Source organism: Ursus arctos, unplaced genomic scaffold (assembly GCF_023065955.2).
Source record: "Ursus arctos isolate Adak ecotype North America unplaced genomic scaffold, UrsArc2.0 scaffold_19, whole genome shotgun sequence".
NCBI lineage: Eukaryota > Metazoa > Chordata > Mammalia > Carnivora > Ursidae > Ursus > Ursus arctos.
In genome coordinates this window covers 50,256,424-50,273,758 of record NW_026622863.1, presented here as the reverse complement: position 1 = coordinate 50,273,758, position 17,335 = coordinate 50,256,424, and the positions used below count along the sequence as shown (strand labels likewise).

The 17,335-nt window shown below is 56.0% G+C and overlaps 2 protein-coding genes and 1 long non-coding RNA gene across 5 annotated transcripts in view; 2 read left to right on the top strand and 1 right to left on the bottom strand.

Moving 5' to 3' along the window:
- Positions 1-5,701, top strand: part of HSD17B14 (hydroxysteroid 17-beta dehydrogenase 14) — a 14,317-nt gene extending 8,616 nt beyond the window's left edge. For both annotated transcript variants that reach the window (XM_026481888.4, XM_026481886.4), the window contains 4 exons: positions 4,595-4,699; positions 4,954-5,021; positions 5,117-5,213; positions 5,316-5,701. In XM_026481888.4, coding sequence (XP_026337673.1) covers positions 4,595-4,699; positions 4,954-5,021; positions 5,117-5,213; positions 5,316-5,489 — 444 coding nt within the window. In that variant the 3' untranslated portion in view covers positions 5,490-5,701. The remainder of the gene's footprint in view (positions 1-4,594; positions 4,700-4,953; positions 5,022-5,116; positions 5,214-5,315) is intronic.
- Positions 2,667-10,946, bottom strand: LOC113243332 (uncharacterized). The gene is made up of 4 exons (XR_007191030.2): positions 10,794-10,946; positions 10,240-10,364; positions 4,497-8,562; positions 2,667-2,916 (listed from the first exon to the last, which is right to left on the bottom strand). It is a non-coding gene; the product is annotated as an uncharacterized LOC113243332 (long non-coding RNA).
- On the top strand, positions 7,726-17,335 carry BCAT2 (branched chain amino acid transaminase 2). 2 transcript variants are annotated; one of them, XM_026481885.4, is made up of 11 exons: positions 7,726-7,883; positions 11,175-11,249; positions 11,610-11,813; positions 13,712-13,822; positions 13,917-14,036; positions 14,171-14,334; positions 15,185-15,327; positions 15,467-15,552; positions 15,774-15,914; positions 15,987-16,061; positions 16,891-17,335. In XM_026481885.4, exons 1-11 carry the CDS (start codon positions 7,860-7,862, stop codon positions 16,927-16,929), a joined length of 1,182 nt encoding a protein of 393 aa, XP_026337670.1. In that variant the 5' UTR covers positions 7,726-7,859; the 3' UTR covers positions 16,930-17,335. The 2 variants fall into 2 exon arrangements, with proteins under 2 accessions (XP_026337670.1, XP_044234046.1); XM_044378111.3 differs by lacking the exon at positions 7,726-7,883 and adding an exon at positions 8,045-8,134.

Here is a 17,335-nt window from a genome sequence, read left to right as displayed (position 1 = left end):
GCTGTGTTCCCTCTCTCGCTGGCTGTCTCTATCTCTGTCAAATAAATAAATAAAATCTTAAAAAAAAAAAAAAGAACAGGAGACACTCTCTCCTGTCTCCACCTCCAGCTTAGCAATTAGAAGCGTTTTATTAAATTGTTCTCTCCATTGCTTCCTGCCATCCCTTACTGAGACATCCTATAATTTCATCAGTAGGAACTTCATAAATACTACCAATGGATTTGCATGTTTACTTATAATTACTGACATAATTTAAGACTCACAAAATCTTGTCAGAATAGGACGGAGAACTCCTGTATTCCTAGACTCCTCATTGTTAATATTTTACCCTGTTTGCTTTATTTTTCTGCCTCTCGGTTTGAGGGTAAATTGCAGGCATAATGTCCATTCACCCCTCCGTACTTTGGGGAATATTTCCTAAAAATGAGAACGTTCTCTCACGCAGTCACAGTAAGGTTAACAGTGATACCGTGGTCTTGGGTAATCTAGACACCTTTTTATTCAGATTATGAGAACGATTTTTTTTAAAGATTTATTTATTTCGGAGAGAGAGCACACAAGCCAGGCTCGGAGAGGCAGGCAGAGGGAGAAGCAGGCTCCCCACTGATGCGGGACTCGATCTCAGGACTCTGGGATCGTGCCCTGAGCCGAAGGCAGCCGCTTACCCGACTGAGTCACCGAGACGTCCCCAGATTATTAGAATTCTTACCACCACCACACTGCCATGGCTGCACCTGTGTTAGTGGGGCTTCTCCACAAGCCGACCCTGGGTGAGCACTGGAGCGTGGGATGCATGGTGGGCGATCCCACAAAGTGCTGCTGTCGGGGTCGGTAGTAGTTCTGGACACGCAGGGGCAGCAAGTTACCACTGGGGCAAGTGGGGCACCATCCCCTGGGCGAACTGAGAGTCGGAGAGAAACATGCACCTCGCAGTTATTCCCCACCCAAAAAGCGAGGGAGAGCGAGACAGGGTTTAATTTAAAAAATAAGTTGCATGGGGTGCCTGGCTCGCTCAGTCGGTAGAGCATGCAACCCCCCCTTTTTTTTTAAGATTTTATTTATTTACTTGAGAGACAGTGTGCATGAGCCGAGGTGGGGGGAGGGGCAGAGGGAGAGGGAGAAGCAGACTCCCCACCAAACAGGGGGCCCGATGATGGGGGGGGCTCCATTCCAGGACCCCAGGATCACGACCTCAGCCAAAGGTAGACGCCCAACCAACTGAGCCACCCAGATGCCCCCAGATGTCATTTTTAGTAATTTCCACACCCAACGTGGGGCTTAAACTCATGACCACGAGATCTAGGGTCACATGTTCGGGGCGCCTGGGTGGCTTCGTGGGTTAAGTGTCTGCCTTCGGCTCAGGTCATTAGCTCAGGGTCCTGGGATCAAGGCCTCCCCCCCCCCAGTCAGGCTCCCCGCTAAGCGGGGAGTCTGCTTCTCCCTCTCCCTCTGCCCCTCACCCTCGGCTCCGTGCCCTCTCTCTCTTGCACACTCAGATAAGTAAATAAAGTCTTTAAAAAAAAAAAAACTATCGTCAATGTCACCACCACCACCATCATCCCTTGGAACTCTTAAAATATCGATTCCGGGGCCCCAGCCCAGACCTCCTGAATCAGAATCTCTGGGTCTTTGGTGGATCGCCACGCAAGCTGGAGTTTGGGATACAGGCTAGAGAAGACAGTGGGGGAATGAGGGGTATTTATATGAGGGAGGAGATGCGCAGTGGGCAATAGGGATCTACAGCAGGTGTCTAAAGGGAAGGAGGGGGAGGGGAGGGAAGGACGGGCCAATAAGATTCCAGGGCGTCCTTGTTGTGGCTACACAGAGGTGCTGGGTGACCTTGGAGGCGGGGGGGTGGGCTGTGGGCCAAGGAATGTGTGGGAGGGCTAAGAAGGGACCACAGGGAGTGTGGGACAAATATTTGTTCAGTGCTAGTTGCGTGCCCAGTGCTGGGACAAGGGTGGCGAACGACCCACGTTGTGCAGCCCTTAGGGACCTCACGCTGGGAAGGGAGTTAAACAGCTGGGCGGGAGTGCGAAGGTTTAGGAAAGAAAGAGGCAGGGGCGGGGCCTGGGGGAGGGGATGGGCAAGGCCAGGGCTGAGGGAGGGAGGGTTTCAAGGCCAATGAGAGAGAGGAGAGAAAGGAATGGGGGGTGGAGGAGGGAGTCAGGTCCCTGGGGAGAGGATGGAGGATTCGAATCTCCCCCCCAGGGCCCACATATCATGGCACTCATGCTCAAATCATCTTAAAGTTCTTAAGACTTAGAGTTGTCACAAATTCTTTTTTTTCGTTGTGGGCTTTGGTCTCTGACTGCTCACTGCGGGGTGCAAATACTGGCCCTGACAGTTGTCCCAGGACCCTCGGAGCACCGGTCGCCTGCTCAGTCTCCTCACCTGGAGAAAGGAGCTAGGGACAGTCCCTTCTTCTAGGGTTGTCCTGAGGATTAATCTGTGTGAAGAGCTGACAACAGGGCCAGGCACATAATAGATAAATTCAGGGGCGCCTGGGTGGCTTAGTCAGTGAAGCGTCTGCCTTCGACTCAGGTCATGATCTCTCTGGGGTTCTGGGATCGAGCCCCGCATCGGGCTCTCTGCTCAGCGGAGAGTCTGCTTCTCCTTCTGTGCTCTCTCTCAAATAAATAAATAAAATCTTTAAAAAATTGATAAATTCAATAAATTCATTCATTTATTCAGAAGATATTTATTGAGCACCTATTACATGAGAGACCCCTGAATCCCGGGGGTGAAACAAAGTAAGAAATTGCAACCATCCCTCATGAATTTTTGCATTCTTTTTTTTTTTAATGATTTTTTTATTATATTATGTTAGTCACCATACAGTACATCCCCGGTTTCCAATGTAAGGCTCGATGATTCATTAGTTGCGTATAACACCCAGTGCAGAATTTTTGCATTCTGGTGGGAGAGACAGAGAATAAGCAAATAAGTAAGTTTGATATGACATAATTAGATATGGCATGTCGGACGCAGGTGCTGTGTTACAGAGAAAAGGAATCAGGAATAGGGATGAGGACCCAGGGGTAGGCAGGTTGCAGGTTTAAATAGGATAGTCAGAGGCGCCTGGGTGGCTCAGTCAGTTAAGCATGAGTCCCCCCACCCCACCCCCGCGCTCAGCGGGGAGTCTGCTTCTCTCTCTCCCTCTGCCCCTCCCCCTGCTTTCTCTCTCTCTCTCTCCCCCTCCCTCTCTTTCTCAAATAAATAAATCTTTTTTTTTAAGATTTTATTTATTTATTCGACAGAGATAGACACAGCCAGTGCGAGAGGGAACACAAGCAGGGGGAGTGGGAGAGGAAGAAGCAGGCTCATAGCAGAGGAGCCTGATGTGGGACTCGATCCCATAACGCCGGGATCACGCCCTGAGCCAAAGGCAGACGCTTAACCGCTGTGCCACCCAGGTGCCCCTCAAATAAATAAATCTTTAAATAAATAAATAGGATGGTCAGGGTTGGCCTCATTGAGAAGGTGACATTTGAACAAGATTTGAAATTGTTGAGGGACTAGGTTTACCCAGGACTGTCCCAGGTTAGCCCTGAAGGTGGACTGAATGTCCCATGTCCTCAGAAACACTTCAGTCCTGGGCAAACCAGAATGGCTGGTCACCCTAGGAGAGAGTCCCATGCGTATCAGAGGAAAAGTAAGTCCAGAGGGAACTGTAAGTGCAAAGGCCCTGAGATTGGAACACTCAGGGTATGTTTGAAGATACGCTCCTCAGAAAAGGTGGAGGCTGTTTTTGAGGGAGTGGAGAAAGTCTGAAAGAGCTGATGGGGTGACCCAGAGAGGGAGCTAATTTAGATTCCCACTCTGGGAACCACTTAAGGGAACATGCTTACACTCATTAATCTTTAGCAGCCGGAACAGGTCTTGCCCGGCCAGCTCAGCTGTCAAAGGAATCGGAGGGGAAGGATAGAATTTGAATTTATTCAAGGTCATGTGTAGTGAAAGAGCTGAGAGACAGAGGAAGGGAGGAGAGGGAAAAAGAATTAGTTTAGGGAACTCCGGGGAGCCAGAGAGTTGTAGGGGAGAAGTTGGTAAAAACGGGTGCATTTCATGAAGGTCTCCCACATCACATTCTGGCCACAGAGTTTTCCCTAAAATTCAGAGATACGGTCTTCCCCTCATGGATAAAAGAGCTTCCTCCCATTTTTGCAAAATAGGGCAGCCATCTTGCATTTTCCTATCTTGATTTGGACATGAGTTTGAGTAACATACAAAGACCCAGAGTGGGGAGACAGAGACGTAGAGAGAGGGGGAGAGGATGGGAGTGGTGTGGGGAGGGAGTGGGGGAGGGGGACGGACAAAAAGGGAGGGAAGGAGAGAGAGAGGTAGTGGAGGAGCCCTAGAGAAAAATGCCTTCCAGATATGGAGAGACGACTGCTTAAGCAGACCCAGAGACCCTGGGGCAAACCAGTGAAGGTGTTCTCTGGAGTTCTAGAATGCTGTCTCTACAAGGCACTGAGATCCACTAGTGAACATACCAGGGCAATGGCCATTGGCCCAGGCATCAGGATGTGTTTCAGTGTGGCTCGGGGAACCCAGGGGCTCGGGTGACTGACTTTGCCTTCTGTCTCCCCAGCTTGCCCTCCCCCACCTGCGGAAGAGCAAGGGGAACGTTATCAACATCTCCAGTCTGGTGGGAGCCATTGGCCAGGTCCAGGCAGTTCCTTATGTGGCCACCAAGGTACCCTGCCCCTTCCTTCACTCTCTACCAGGCCCTCCAGGTACCTCAGCTCCGAGGTATGACAACCTGTGGCATGTTGTTATGCGCCTAGTGTCTCCCAAGAAGCAGAGGCTAGCGCATCCCACGGAGGCCAGCAGGGAAGGCGTGACCACCCCATTCTGATGCTCCAGCTTGACATGCTCTGGTTGGAGGAGAGAACAGGAGGAAACTCGTCTTCCCTGGACTAAACTTTCTCTCCACATCATCTTCCACAGGGGGCAGTAACAGCCATGACCAAAGCCTTGGCCCTGGACGAGAGTCAATATGGCGTCCGGGTCAACTGGTAAGCAGCTCAAAGTGGGCTGAGAAGGCTGGGAGTGAGCCTAAGAGGCCACGTTTGTGGCACAATTCCCTGATCCCCCTTCTCCCTTCCCACAGTATTTCCCCAGGAAACATCTGGACCCCACTGTGGGAGGAGCTGGCAGCCTCAACACCTGACCCCACTGCCACAGTCCTACAGGGCACATTGGCCCAGGTATGAGTGGGGGCCAGATCCAGGTGCCATGGGAGTGGCTTAGGGAGTGGCAGTCAGACCCGGTGCTTCACTTGGTCTCCTTTTCCCCTGGTCTGTCTCCAGCCCCTGGGCCACATGGGCCAGCCAGCTGACGTGGGGGCTGCTGCCGTGTTCCTGGCCTCCGAAGCCAACTTCTGCACCGGGATTGAGCTGCTTGTGACCGGGGGTGCAGAGCTGGGGTTTGGGCGCAAGGCCATTCCAGGCACCCCCGTGGAGCCCCCCATCATCCCTTCCTGATTTCCCACATTTCCACTCGGGTCTTCCTGATTAGGACTCCCACCCCAAACTGATTTCGGTTTCTATCCGAAATTTCTATCCGAAATTCTAACCGAAATCCTAGATTTCGGTTTCTATCATCTGCCTCTTAGGTGCAGACCCCAACTCTAGACATTAACTCCACAATGTGCCAAACCACCACGCAAGTTCCCATAAAAGTAGTTTGCAACCAAGAGGAGGAGGGCGTCATGACATTTTTTTTCTGCCCCTGAGTTCTGCCACGTGGAGACAGCGTCCCCACTCCCAGCCCCACGTGTTCCCACGCGTAGCCTCGACCCGCGGGACTACAACTCCCGGCAGGCCTTGCAGCAGGCTCCTGGGAAAAGTATTACTGGTTGGCTTCGCCGCTGCTAATACAAAGGCCCGCAGGGGAGAATAAATTAAACCGTATTAGGAGATAATAGTGGAGGTGAAACAAAAGGGCCTCCTTGTTATTCTTGGTCCTTAAGGGAAAGGAGTTTTGACCTCACTGGCTGAGGAATAGGAGGGTAGCGGGCTCCAGAAGTTCTGTGGGAAGCAGCAGCTAGGGTTGAGAGTCCTGGGTCAGAGAGAGGAGGGGCTGGGATCTGGACTCCTGGGTTTTGGGGGAGGAGGAAACATGGGGGCGTGGACTCCCCAGTTAGGGAAGAGCGGGCCTTGGATTCCTCCAGGGGCGCGGGGCTCAGTCCGGGGTGATTCTCCTCAGTGAGGGGGTGGGGCTGCCTGGCTGCTGCGGATTGGCCGCGGCGGGGGTGTGTGCGGCAATCGCCGATTGGCCGAGGCGGGGAGGGCTCGGTCGTGGCCGCCACGCCCCTCGGGCCCTGGGCTCGGTGGTGGGAGAGGAGGACTGGGGGAGTAGGAAGCAAAACCGGATGATACTCAGAGGGGGAGGGCTGGGACTTCCCGAGGTCTGTGGCTGTTAGGGCTGGGGCACAGTGACCCGGGGACAGAATTCGGGGGCAAAATATCCCAGAGTAGAATTGTGGAGGCGCAGTGGCCCAGGAATCGGAGTTTGAGGACTCAACAGGAAAAAGATTTTGGTTCTTGTAATCTGGATGCCGGAGTTGGGGGGACTCTGACCACAGCAGGATTTGGGGCCAGAGTGACTGAGGAGTTCGGTATAGGGGGCACTAATGCAGGTTTGAATTGCTAGGGATTAGAGGGATCCTGATGAGCTGTAATTAGCTAACTCGGCCCTGGGGGTCCTGTAGTTGAGGAGACACTCACAAGGAGGCAGAACCAGGTAACCTTGCCCTAGGGGCTGTAGGGGCTGTTCTTAGAGGCTTACTCATGGGTTGGTGGATTAAAATTTTTCGGGCCTCACTGATGGGACTGGAACCATGTGTGTTGTATCTTTTTTTAAATGATATTTATTTGAGAGAGAGTGCAAGCGGGATGGGGGGGGGAGACAAGCAGACTCTGTGCTGAGTATAGAGCCAGCCGAGGGGCCCAATCTCTTGACCCCGAGATCGTGACCTGAGCTGAAATCAAGAGCTGGAGGCTTAACTGACTAAGGCACCCAGGCACCCCTATTTATTTTAGATATTTATTTAGAGAGAGAGTGTGTGTGTGTATGTGAGTTTGGAAGAGGGGGGGAGGCAGAGGGAGAGGGAGAGAATCCCAAGCCACTCTGTGCTGTGTGGGACTCGATCTCAGGACCCTGAGATCATGACCTGAGTGGAAACGAAGAGTCTGATACCTAACAGACTGACCCACCCAGCTGCCCCACGTGTGTTATATCTCTTATATAAAAGCTACAAAGAATACACATATGTTTTCTCCTTGGAAAGAAAAACTATATTCAAACGGGTTGACTGCAACCCCTTCATCCGTCACTACCTGCTACCCCTTCAGAGGCCTTGTTCCAAAGCCCTTTCCCTTTTCACTTACATGATATATGCACCCACCGACACTTAACTCTTTACGATACTTAACAGCCAGTGCTTTGGCTTAAGGCATGGGAGACATGCGGAGATTCCTGTTCCTGGCCTTTCAGCTCTTACCTGGCGATGCTTATCCTCGTTAGCGTTCCGTGACAGTATCTATTAAAATGCATTTTTTAAAAAACTTCGTGCAGTCTTGCACAGCAATTGTGTGGCTGGAACAGAATCTGGGTGGGCGTTAGGAGGAGGGTGCAAGTCCATGGGCTCCCCTAGCCCCGCGGATTCCAGCGCATGCGCTCTCTACCAGGGCCCAGCTCCCCACAGGCGCCCTATAATTGGGGCGGCTCGACCCGCCTGGGGCTTAGGGCAAGCCACCCTCCCGCGGGAGGGGGCGTGGGCAGGGCGGGGCCGGAACGGCTTTTTCCCCGGGCCGCGCCCCGGGCGGGCACAGTTACCCGCCGCACCGACCATGGCCGCAGCCGCGCAGGCAAAGGTGGGTTCGCGGCCCCGGGCCGGGGAAACGGGAGAAGGGGTGGGGAGGCTGGGAGGCCCACTTCCGGGTGGACCACTAGCTCCCGGACCCGTCCGGCTTCGCGCCCCCGGCGCTCGGGTTCCGCTGCGGGACGCCGGGACCGAGGGGGTCCCTTGGAGAGGAGCACGAGGCTTTAAGAGCGAGGGAGGTGGAGGGCGGTAGTTGGTGGGACGGGGCCGCCAACGGGAGGTACGAGGGAAACACGGAAGACGGTACGGTTAATGGGACTGGCACCGGGCTGCGGTGGGTGAGGGGTTAAGGAGGGGAGAACAGCCAGCCTGTGGAGGCTCCGGGGTAAGACACCCCGAACTTCTGGGGGTGCGGGTAGGATGAAGGCACAGATCTCAGGTCTGGACTGGGAATTGGACCCAAGGCCCCGTTTTCTTGGAAATAAAAGTTAAGATGCATGTGGAGTGTCCCTGCAAGCTCTTCTCCGAAGCTGGGCATCAGGGCTTTTGGAAAGGGAGCCAGCTTCCCACTGTCACAGAGACAGATCTCCCTGTCCATTCTTACCCAGAAGAGGTCAACCAGCAGAGTTGTGGAGAGTGGGCTTTTACAGCACAGAGTTCCTCAGCGAGGAAGGAAACGCTAACAGCTCTCGGAAGGGATCTTCACAGCCCTGCTCAGCGGCAGCATCACCCTGGGAAAAGTGGTGTTGGCATCCAGTTCTGCCCCTGACCCTGTCTGGGACTCCTCCCCCAGCCCGATGGAGAGCAGGGCACAGTGTTACTGTTCCGACTCTTGGGGTGACTGATGCTGGGCCATCACTGGGACCATCTGGGCTCTCATGGTGCCACTCCTGGGCTGTGGTGGGAGAGTCCGGGGCAGTGGCAGGGACAGTTTGGGGTTGTGATGGTGGACAGTCTGGAGCTGCCATCGGGCAGTCTAGGTCTGAGATGGGCGAGTCCCGAGCTATCATGGGACAGTTCTACATGTGATGGGATCGGTCCTGGGCCACGACAAGGACAATTTGGGGCTTTGACTGGGACTGTTTGGGGCTGTGATAGGGACAGTCCCTGGCTGAGACAAAGGACAGCACTGCATTACGAGGGACCCTTCCTGGGCTGTGATGGGGGGGCAGTCCTGAAGCATGAAGGACGGTGCTGAGCTATGACAAAGACAGTCCTGGGCTTTGATGGGACCTTCCTGGGCCCCGCTGAGAGGATGGATTGTGCTGGGGATCGTCCTAGGCTGTAATGAGATGCGGGAAAGACTCCATCACGTTTCAGAGCCCTGCTCTGTGCCCCTCCCCCCCTTTCCTTGTTTCTTAATTCAGCCCCAGGCTTTTCACGCTCTTTGTCCCAGTAACCCATCTACCATCCCTTGGGCCCAATCCCCATGGCTTGGGGTGTCAGATGGCGGAGCACTTTCCCTGAGCTGAGGTGAGACCCCCTGCCCCTACAGAAATGTCCTGGAAGGATGAAGGCAGCTTCTCTCAGGGCAAGAGGGTCTTGATGGCCAGTGCTGATTTACAACCTGGACACTGCCCGACTCCTCTCTGCCCCGTGGGTGTGTTTTTCTGCCTCTCCCTTCTCTATCTCCTGGATATACTCTGTCTCCAAGCATCCCTGAGTCAGTTTCTCTCCAGGTGTTGGCATAGTTCTGTCTCTTTGTGTTTCCTCCTTTCTCTGGGTCTCCTTTCACTTTGTGCTGTCACCTGAAGTCTGGTTTTTGTCTATTTACTTCCCCCCCCCCCCCCGCAGCCTCTCCATATCTCACCCTGGGCATTTTCCTGGATTTCTCCAGACTTTACTTTGCCTGAGTTTATCTCCCTATCTGTCTCTCATATCAGTCTCTCTTTATGATCTTATCTATTTTGGCATCTTGTGTTCTTGATTTCTGTTCTCCTCAGTTTTTTGGTTTTTTTTGATTAAGATTTTATTTCTAAGTAATCTCTCCACCCAACACGGGGCTCAAACTCAAGACCCCGAGATCAAGAATCACCTACTCTTCTTACTGAGCCAGCCAGGCACACCCTCGGTTTTGTTTTCTATTTCTGTGTCTATTTGTTTTCTCCTTCTTGCCTTTCCCTCTCTTTTATTTTATTTTTTCCATTCTGGCTCCTTCTGAGCACTGCTCTCCTGCCCAGATACTGGCTGTCTCCCCTCTGGGTGTCTCTCCTTTCTCTCTGCTGTGGGTGTCCTGTTCCCTCCTGGACAGAAGCAGCATAGCCAGACTTTCGTGGGCTACACAGCGCCACCTAGAGGCCATGCCGCGGACCCACACGCTGATCAGCCCAGAACCCCTTGGGCCCCGCACTATCTGGAACCACTCCTCAGACTTCATGCCCCACAGCCCCCATCTCCCCATGACTCACCTACTGACCAGTGACTGCTGGCACTCATGTTCGTTCTCACGGATGGGTGTCCGCTCAGCCAGCTCACAGGGCAGGAACAGGCGAGGCTGTTCCGTCTGCACCAACCTCATGACCCAACTGCTTTCCTGCCGAGGCATGGGGTTGGGAGCTTAGGTAATGTGAGCCCAGTTGGTCTAATATCCTGAAAGAATAAAGACTTGGACTTCTGGATCTGAGAGAGAAGGGGCTAGGGTCCTGGACTCCTGGGTCTGAGGGAGGAGGGGGCTGGGGGTCTGGACTCCTAGGTCTGAGGGAGGAGGGGCTGGGGACTGGCTCTCCTGGGTCTGAGGGATGGTGGGCCTGAGGGCCTGGATTCCTGGGTCTGGGGGAGGAGGGGACGGGGGTCCGGACTCCTGGATCTGAGGGAGGAGTGGGCTGGGGGCTTAGACTCCTAGGTCTGAGGGAGGAGGGGGACGGGGGCCCAGCTTCTGGGTTCTGGGGAAGTATGGCCTCTAGGTTCCTCACTTTTCTAATTCTTATCAGGATTTGGGTCCCCTAGGGAGACCTTCACTTACCTGCTCACTTTGCCTCGCCGTCTTCTGTCTGAGCTGATCTCAGGGCTGGGGCCAAAGTTCCGAGGGGTGGGAGGTGCCTGTGTTTGACTTTGCCCTGGCATGGAGGGAATGGGAGCTGATTCAGCCCTTTCTAGGGATTGTCCTTGTGAGGACAGGGAGGGGACTTGACCTCCTTCAGGATTCCCTCCCACGAGGTGCTGACCTGACAGGGGAGCAGATTTGTCCAGGGCCACATGGTCCGTCTAGAATGCACTAGGCCTCGGACAGAGCAGGCCAGAGGGACCTCCCAAGTGCATGGTGGCAAAGGAGGCACCAGGGTCCCCTGCTCTCTCTTACCTTTCCTGGCCTCACCACCTTTCTTACTTCTGTCCCCACTCCCAGATTTGGGCCCGAAAACTCCTCCCTGTCTCTTGGCTTCTGTGTGGCCCCAGAAGATATGCCTCATCCAACTTCAAGGTGAATGGAGGGAAATGTACTTCTAGATCTCAAGGAGGGGGCTAGGGCCAGGACTATTGGGCCTGAGGGAGGAGGGGGCTGGGGGCCAGGACTCTTAGGTTTGAGGAAGGGGCCGGCAGCTGGATTTGGGCATCTCCGAAAGGGTCCAGGGTCCAAAGGTGAAGGTGGTTGGCAATGGGGTCCTAATAGTCCGCCATAAGGTTGTGGGAGAGATTTGATACTGCATGTCCCAGAAGCCTCTGGGGCTACAGGTCTCTCTTCTCTTTGGGTCTTAGCCCCAGAGGTTCATGGGAGTTGTAGTTTTTCAGTTTGCGGTTGCCACCAGATTTCAGGATACCCGGCTCCCCTGTCTTTTCTCAGGCTGCAGACCTGCAGCTGGAAATGACGCAGGAGCCTCATCAGAAGCCTGACCCCAGCAAGCCCCTGGTGTTTGGGAAGACATTCACTGACCACATGCTGATGGTGGAATGGAAGGAGGAGGAGGGCTGGGGCCAGCCCCGTATCCAGCCCTTCCAGAACCTCACGCTGCACCCCGCCTGCTCCGGCCTCCACTACTCGATGCAGGCACGGCCGCTGCCCTCTCTCCCCCTCTCTCTGCATCTCTTCCCTCTTGCTGAGTCGCTTGCCAGGTCCACCGCCCTGGGCTTGCTCTCCGTGTGTTTCTTCTTTTTTTTTTTTTTTCAAAGATTTTATTTATTTATTCATTCGACAGAGAGACAGACAGCCAGCGAGAGAGGGAACACAAGCAGGGGGAGTGGGAGAGGAAGAAGCAGGCTCGTAGCGGAGGAGCCTGATATGGGGCTCGATCCCATAACACCGGGATCACGCCCTGAGCCGAAGGCAGACGCTTAACCGCTGCGCCACCTAGGCGCCCCACTGTGTGTTTCTTCTTGCTCAACATGTGTTCCCTGAGGTCCCTCGTGTTCCAGGCCCCGTGCTGGGTGATGCCAGGGTCCCCAAGAAGAGCAGACCCCGTTCTTCCACTCAAAAACCCCATGTTTTTGTTACAGCCCCATGGGGTCATGCTCTGAAGGAAGCAGCTGAGGCGTCATCAGAGCCAGAAGAGGCACCGATCCTACCTCTAACTTGAAAGGAAGTAGGGTCCCTTCCGGCAGAGGGAAGCTTAGGGTGTTAGCGGGAGAGGAAGCAGCCAGTACAAAGAGCCTGGCATATCAGGGGAATTGGCAGAGGAGGCTGAGAATGTCGTCAGGGCCACAGAGGGGCCGAGGGATTGGCACCCTGTGAAGGGTGCTGGGAGCCATGGAGCGCTCTGAGTAGGCATGGAGCAGGGTCCGCTCTGGGTGTAGTGAGACCCCGCAGACCCGGTGGAGGATGAGCTGGAGGCCAGGAGGCCTGAGCTGGGGCTGGAGCCAGGGGGAGGAACAGGAGGGCCAAAGGGATTCAGGGACACGAGGCACTGGCAGGCTGGACAAGAGCAGGGAAGGGAGGGCTGAGCATGGCGCCCAGAAGTTTGGCCAGGTGACCAGGTAGGCCAGGGGCTGTCCCCCTGTGGGGGCTCAGCAGGAGATGGGCTTTGCAGGCCTTGGTGAGTGGCCTTTAAGGGAAAATATCCAGGAGGCATTCAGGTTAGGACTGAAAGCTGTGGCTGAAAGTAGAGTCTTCCTGAGGACGCTTCAGTGGTGACAAGAATTCGGATGAACATATTTCAGCCCCAGTAACCAGTTTGCAGTGTCAGCTCAGGAGGCTGAGATAAGAGGAGCCAGATCCTGTGAGGCCTCGAAGGCCAAGGTCAACAAAAGGCTGGGGGTGCGGATCAACTTTGTGTTGGTTTTTTTTGTTTGTTTGTTTTTCTGTACCTTAAAAAATGTTTTGGGGCGCCTGGCTGGCTCAGGCAGTGGAACATGTGACTTCATCTCGGCGTCATCAGTTGGAGCCCCACGTAGGGAGTAGAGATGACTTTAAAAAAAATTTTAAGTTTTTATTATGGGAAATTTCAAACACAGAAACAGAATGATATATAAGGACCCCCCCCCCCCGCCCTGCTTCATCAGTAGTCCCTGTGGGTCACCCTCTCGTTCCTTCTGGACTCCCATCTCCGTGCCCCCCTTCCTGTGAGATTTTGAAGCAAATCCTGGACTTTGCAGTGTTTCATCCACAGCGAGTTCAGTGCTTCTCAGGAACGCAAGGAATCTTTAAAAACAGAACTTGCACGCCATCACTGTTCCTGAGAAATCGGGTCAGTAACACAGAAGGGGCTGAAGCAGGGCGATCTCTCGGCCCCTCCGTCTGTGGGTCTCCGGCTGTTTCTGGTGCCCCTCTGTCGTCTCTCTTTCCCCTTTTCTTCCTCTCTGAGCTCAGCGGGTTGGTCTCTCCTCGGCTCTGTCTCTGCAGCTGTGTCTGAATCCTTGTGTATCAGGCGCTGTGTTGGGATCTCTCGATGTGTCTTGTGGCTTCCCCCGGGGGGTGTCTGAGCTCGGTCACCCACCCACCTGTCCCCGCAGCTCTTTGAGGGCATGAAGGCGTTCAAAGGCAGCGACCAGCGCGTGCGCCTCTTCCGACCCTGGCTCAACATGGACCGGATGCTGCGCTCGGCCCTGCGCCTCTGCCTGCCGGTGAGGGGCCCTGGCTGGCCCCCTGGGGGGGGAGCAGGGTGCGGGCTGGGGTGAGGGCAGGGGCGAGGGGTCGACTCGTGGGATTCTTGCCCAGAGTTTTGACAAGGGCGAGTTGCTCGAGTGTATCCGCCGGCTGGTGGAAGTGGACAAGGACTGGGTCCCCGAGGGCAACAGCAGCAGCCTGTACATCCGGCCTGTGCTCATCGGGAACGAGGTGGGCCTGACTCCCTGACTCCGGGAGTGGGGGGATGAGGGTGGGAGGGCGGGGCTGGGGACTTCAGGGAAGGGGGGGGAGGGGCTGAGGGCCCAGACTCCTGGGTCCCTGATGCCCCCTTCTGCCCACTGCAGCCCTCGCTAGGCGTCTCCCGTTCCTCGCAAGCGCTCCTGTTTGTCATTCTGTGCCCCGTGGGCGCATACTTCCCCGGAGACGCCGTGGACCCCGTCTCCCTCCTGGCCGACCCAGCCTTCATCAGGGCCTGGATAGGTGGGGTCGGTGACTACAAGCTGGGGGGGTAAGTCATCCCTCCAGTAGTCCCTCCCCCAACCCTATGTGTCCGGGACGCTGGATGTCCGAGACACTGGCTGTCGTGCTTTGGGTGTGGATTTGTGTCTTTGGATGTCAGTTGTCCTTCCGTCTTGTTGCACATGACTGGGGACAGCTCTGCTTGCCCGTGGGGCTGGGATGTTGGCACTGCGGGGGACGGGGCGCTTAAGTGGAGAGGGTCTGTGCTAAGCGCTGTGGACACATTGGCTCGGAATTTGGAAGGGGTAGGGTGAAAATCAGTGGAGAAATCAGGATTGGCCTCCTGGGAAGCCTCTAGAAATGCAGTTTATCCTTAGTTCATTGGTCTCTTCCCCCAGGTAGCCTCCCCTGAACACCCAGGCTCGGCCAGTACCCCCCACCCCCACCCCCATGCACAGCTCTCATGGTCCCCTGGGCCTCCAGTGACCACCATCCCCTGTGGGGGCTTCCCGTGTAAATCTGTCACCAGGGACCTCAGCTCAGCAGGCCAGGGAGGGCCCCCCACCACCGAGGTGGTCCAGGCAGAAGGTGGGGGGAGGGTGTGTTGGGATAGCAAGTGCAGCCCCAGCCAGGAGCTTCATTAGGGTCCTTTCCACACTCCTATCTTGTGAGGTGGTCTGAGGGCCAGGCCCTGTGCTGGGCGAAGCTAGGGACGCAGATGAATCAGGTCCAGGCCCTGCTTTCCAGGGGCTCCCAGGCTAGTGGGAGTCCCGGGATCCAGAGCAGCCGGTGCTGTGATGGAAATGGCTGGGGCATTGCTCACCGAGGGGGCAGTGCCCCCTCCAGTGAGTGTCTCAGGAAGGAGACAGTGTCCTGGTCAACCATCTGCTCTCTGCCAGGAACTACGGGCCCACCGTGTTGGTGCAGCAGGAGGCGAAAAAGAGGGGCTGCGAGCAGGTGCTCTGGCTGTATGGGCCCGACCACCAGCTCACCGAGGTGGGCACCATGAACATCTTCATCTACTGGACCCACGAGGATGGGGGTGAGCCCTCCCGTGACCCCCTGCCCTCCCGGGGGAAGTGCCAGTCTCACGGGGGGGGGGGGTTGGGGTGGCTCCTAAGAAGATGGGAGGGTGTGCCTGAGGGCATGAGGTAACCCCCCAGCCCTTACACTTGACCCAGTGCTGGAACTGGTGACCCCCTCGCTGGACGGTGTCATCCTGCCTGGAGTGGTCAGACAGAGTCTGCTGGACCTGGCTAGGACCTGGGTGAGGGCGCCGTGTGTGGGGGTGGCTGGAATGATGGGGAACTGCTGTGTCGGGGGCCAGAACTTAGGGGGCTCTGGAGGGGGCTGTGGCACGCTAGCACATCTCTGCCCCTTCTCTCTGGGTGTCTGTCTCCTCGGGTGTCTCTGTCACCCTTCTCAGGGAGGGAGAGGCAGGGCCCTGCGGCAGGGGGCGCCCCTGGGCTCACGTGTGTCGCTGGGCAGGGTGAGTTCCGGGTCACAGAGCGCAAGGTCACCATGAAGGAGTTGTTGCGGGCGCTGGAGGAGGGCCGCGTTCGGGAAGTCTTCGGCTCGGGCACCGCTTGCCAGGTCTGCCCTGTGCACCAGATCCTGTACCAAGGCAAGGTGAGGTGGGCTGCTGTTGGAGATGGGAGGGAAAAAGGGGGTTCCTGGTCCTCACGCCGCTGTCTCCTCCAGCACTTGCACATTCCCACCATGGAAAACGGGCCTGAGCTTATCCTCCGCTTTCTGAAGGAGCTGAAGGCGATCCAGGTGAGGTGCACTGGCTGGGAAGGGGGCTGGATGTTTGTTCCCCGGGGAGGTTCATGTCCCAGGAGCCCCTGCACTGGGAGCCCTGCTGCCCCACAGTCCCAAGAGCCAAGAACGGCTCTTGCCGTGGGCCCGTGGGCCCCAGACTGAGTCATCTCCTTTCCTGGGAGCCTCTGAACGCTGACTTGAGGAATCCCTTTCCCTCCCCCTCTGTGGCTCCTGCGTGTCCTTGCGGTGGGGACCCCTGCCCAGGGGCCTGTGGGACTTTGGGCCAGAAGCCCCCAAGCGGAGCCCCTGGAGCCCCCGGCTTTCCCTTTGGCCTGAGAAATCTTCCACAAGCCCCCAGATCCTGGTCCCCGTGTGTGGCCCAGGAATATCTGGTCTCATAAGCCCTGGAGGTGTTTCCATTCATCTCCGACGAGTTATCTTTCCTGAGAACCTCTGGACTCCTTTCCCGGCACTCGACCTAGAACCGCTTTTCCTGTGAGCTTCCCTCAAGTCCTGTACGCGGGGACCTAGAACACCTCGTCTCGTCACATTCCGAGACGTCTCAGCTGAAAACGATCTCGCTCCCCCCAAAACCTTCCAGGCCTTCCAGTGACTCTTTGCAGAACCCCTTCTCCCTTTTGCAGAACTCCTCCCTTAAGCCTCTGCGCCCACTTGGCCATGGTGCCCCTTCCCTACGGTTGTCGGCCGGCTTCCGGGAAGTGGACTACGTTTCCCATGAGCTCCTGGGGCGCAAATCCGCAGCCGTTGAGCCCGGGACGCCCCCAGGCTTGCTGGGAGTTGCAGTGTGGCCTTCCTCTCACGCCCGGCCTCTGTTGTCCCGCAGTACGGAGCAGGAGCCCACGAGTGGATGCTCCCGGTGTAACGCTAAGGACTCGGCCCTACCTCTCCTAGGACCCGGCCACCCACCCACGGCATCTAGTCCCCGCCGGACCCTCGCCTCCCTACCAACGACTCACCTCAAGTGCAATATGAAAGAAAAGGCCGGGGGCTGCCGGGACGCCTGGGTCTCTGGCGCCCCCACGTGGTCTCTACACTCCCGAAGCCATAAGAGCCGGACCCAGGCGTCCGGGCCCCTAGCCCCGCCTCTCAGATCTCGGGGGATCTGGGCTCCGTGTTGCGGGGTCAGGGATGCACTTTGGCCCCGACTCCGCATCTCTCCGTTCTCAGACCGGATCTCCCGGTGCTGCTGTTGGTTTGGATTTTTTTTTTTTTTTTTTTTTTTTTTTTCTGTCTTGCTGCAATTTTGAAATAAATGCCAAAGAACAAGC

Excerpts from the sequence above, each read along its gene's own strand:
- BCAT2 (XM_026481885.4), top strand. The coding sequence starts at position 7,860 with ATGGCCGCAGCCGCGCAGGCAAAG. Across the intron at positions 11,814-13,711 it reads GCCTCCACTACTCGATGCAG|CTCTTTGAGGGCATGAAGGC; the intron begins GCACGGCCGCTG and ends CTGTCCCCGCAG. Across the intron at positions 14,037-14,170 it reads CTGTGCTCATCGGGAACGAG|CCCTCGCTAGGCGTCTCCCG; the intron begins GTGGGCCTGACT and ends TGCCCACTGCAG.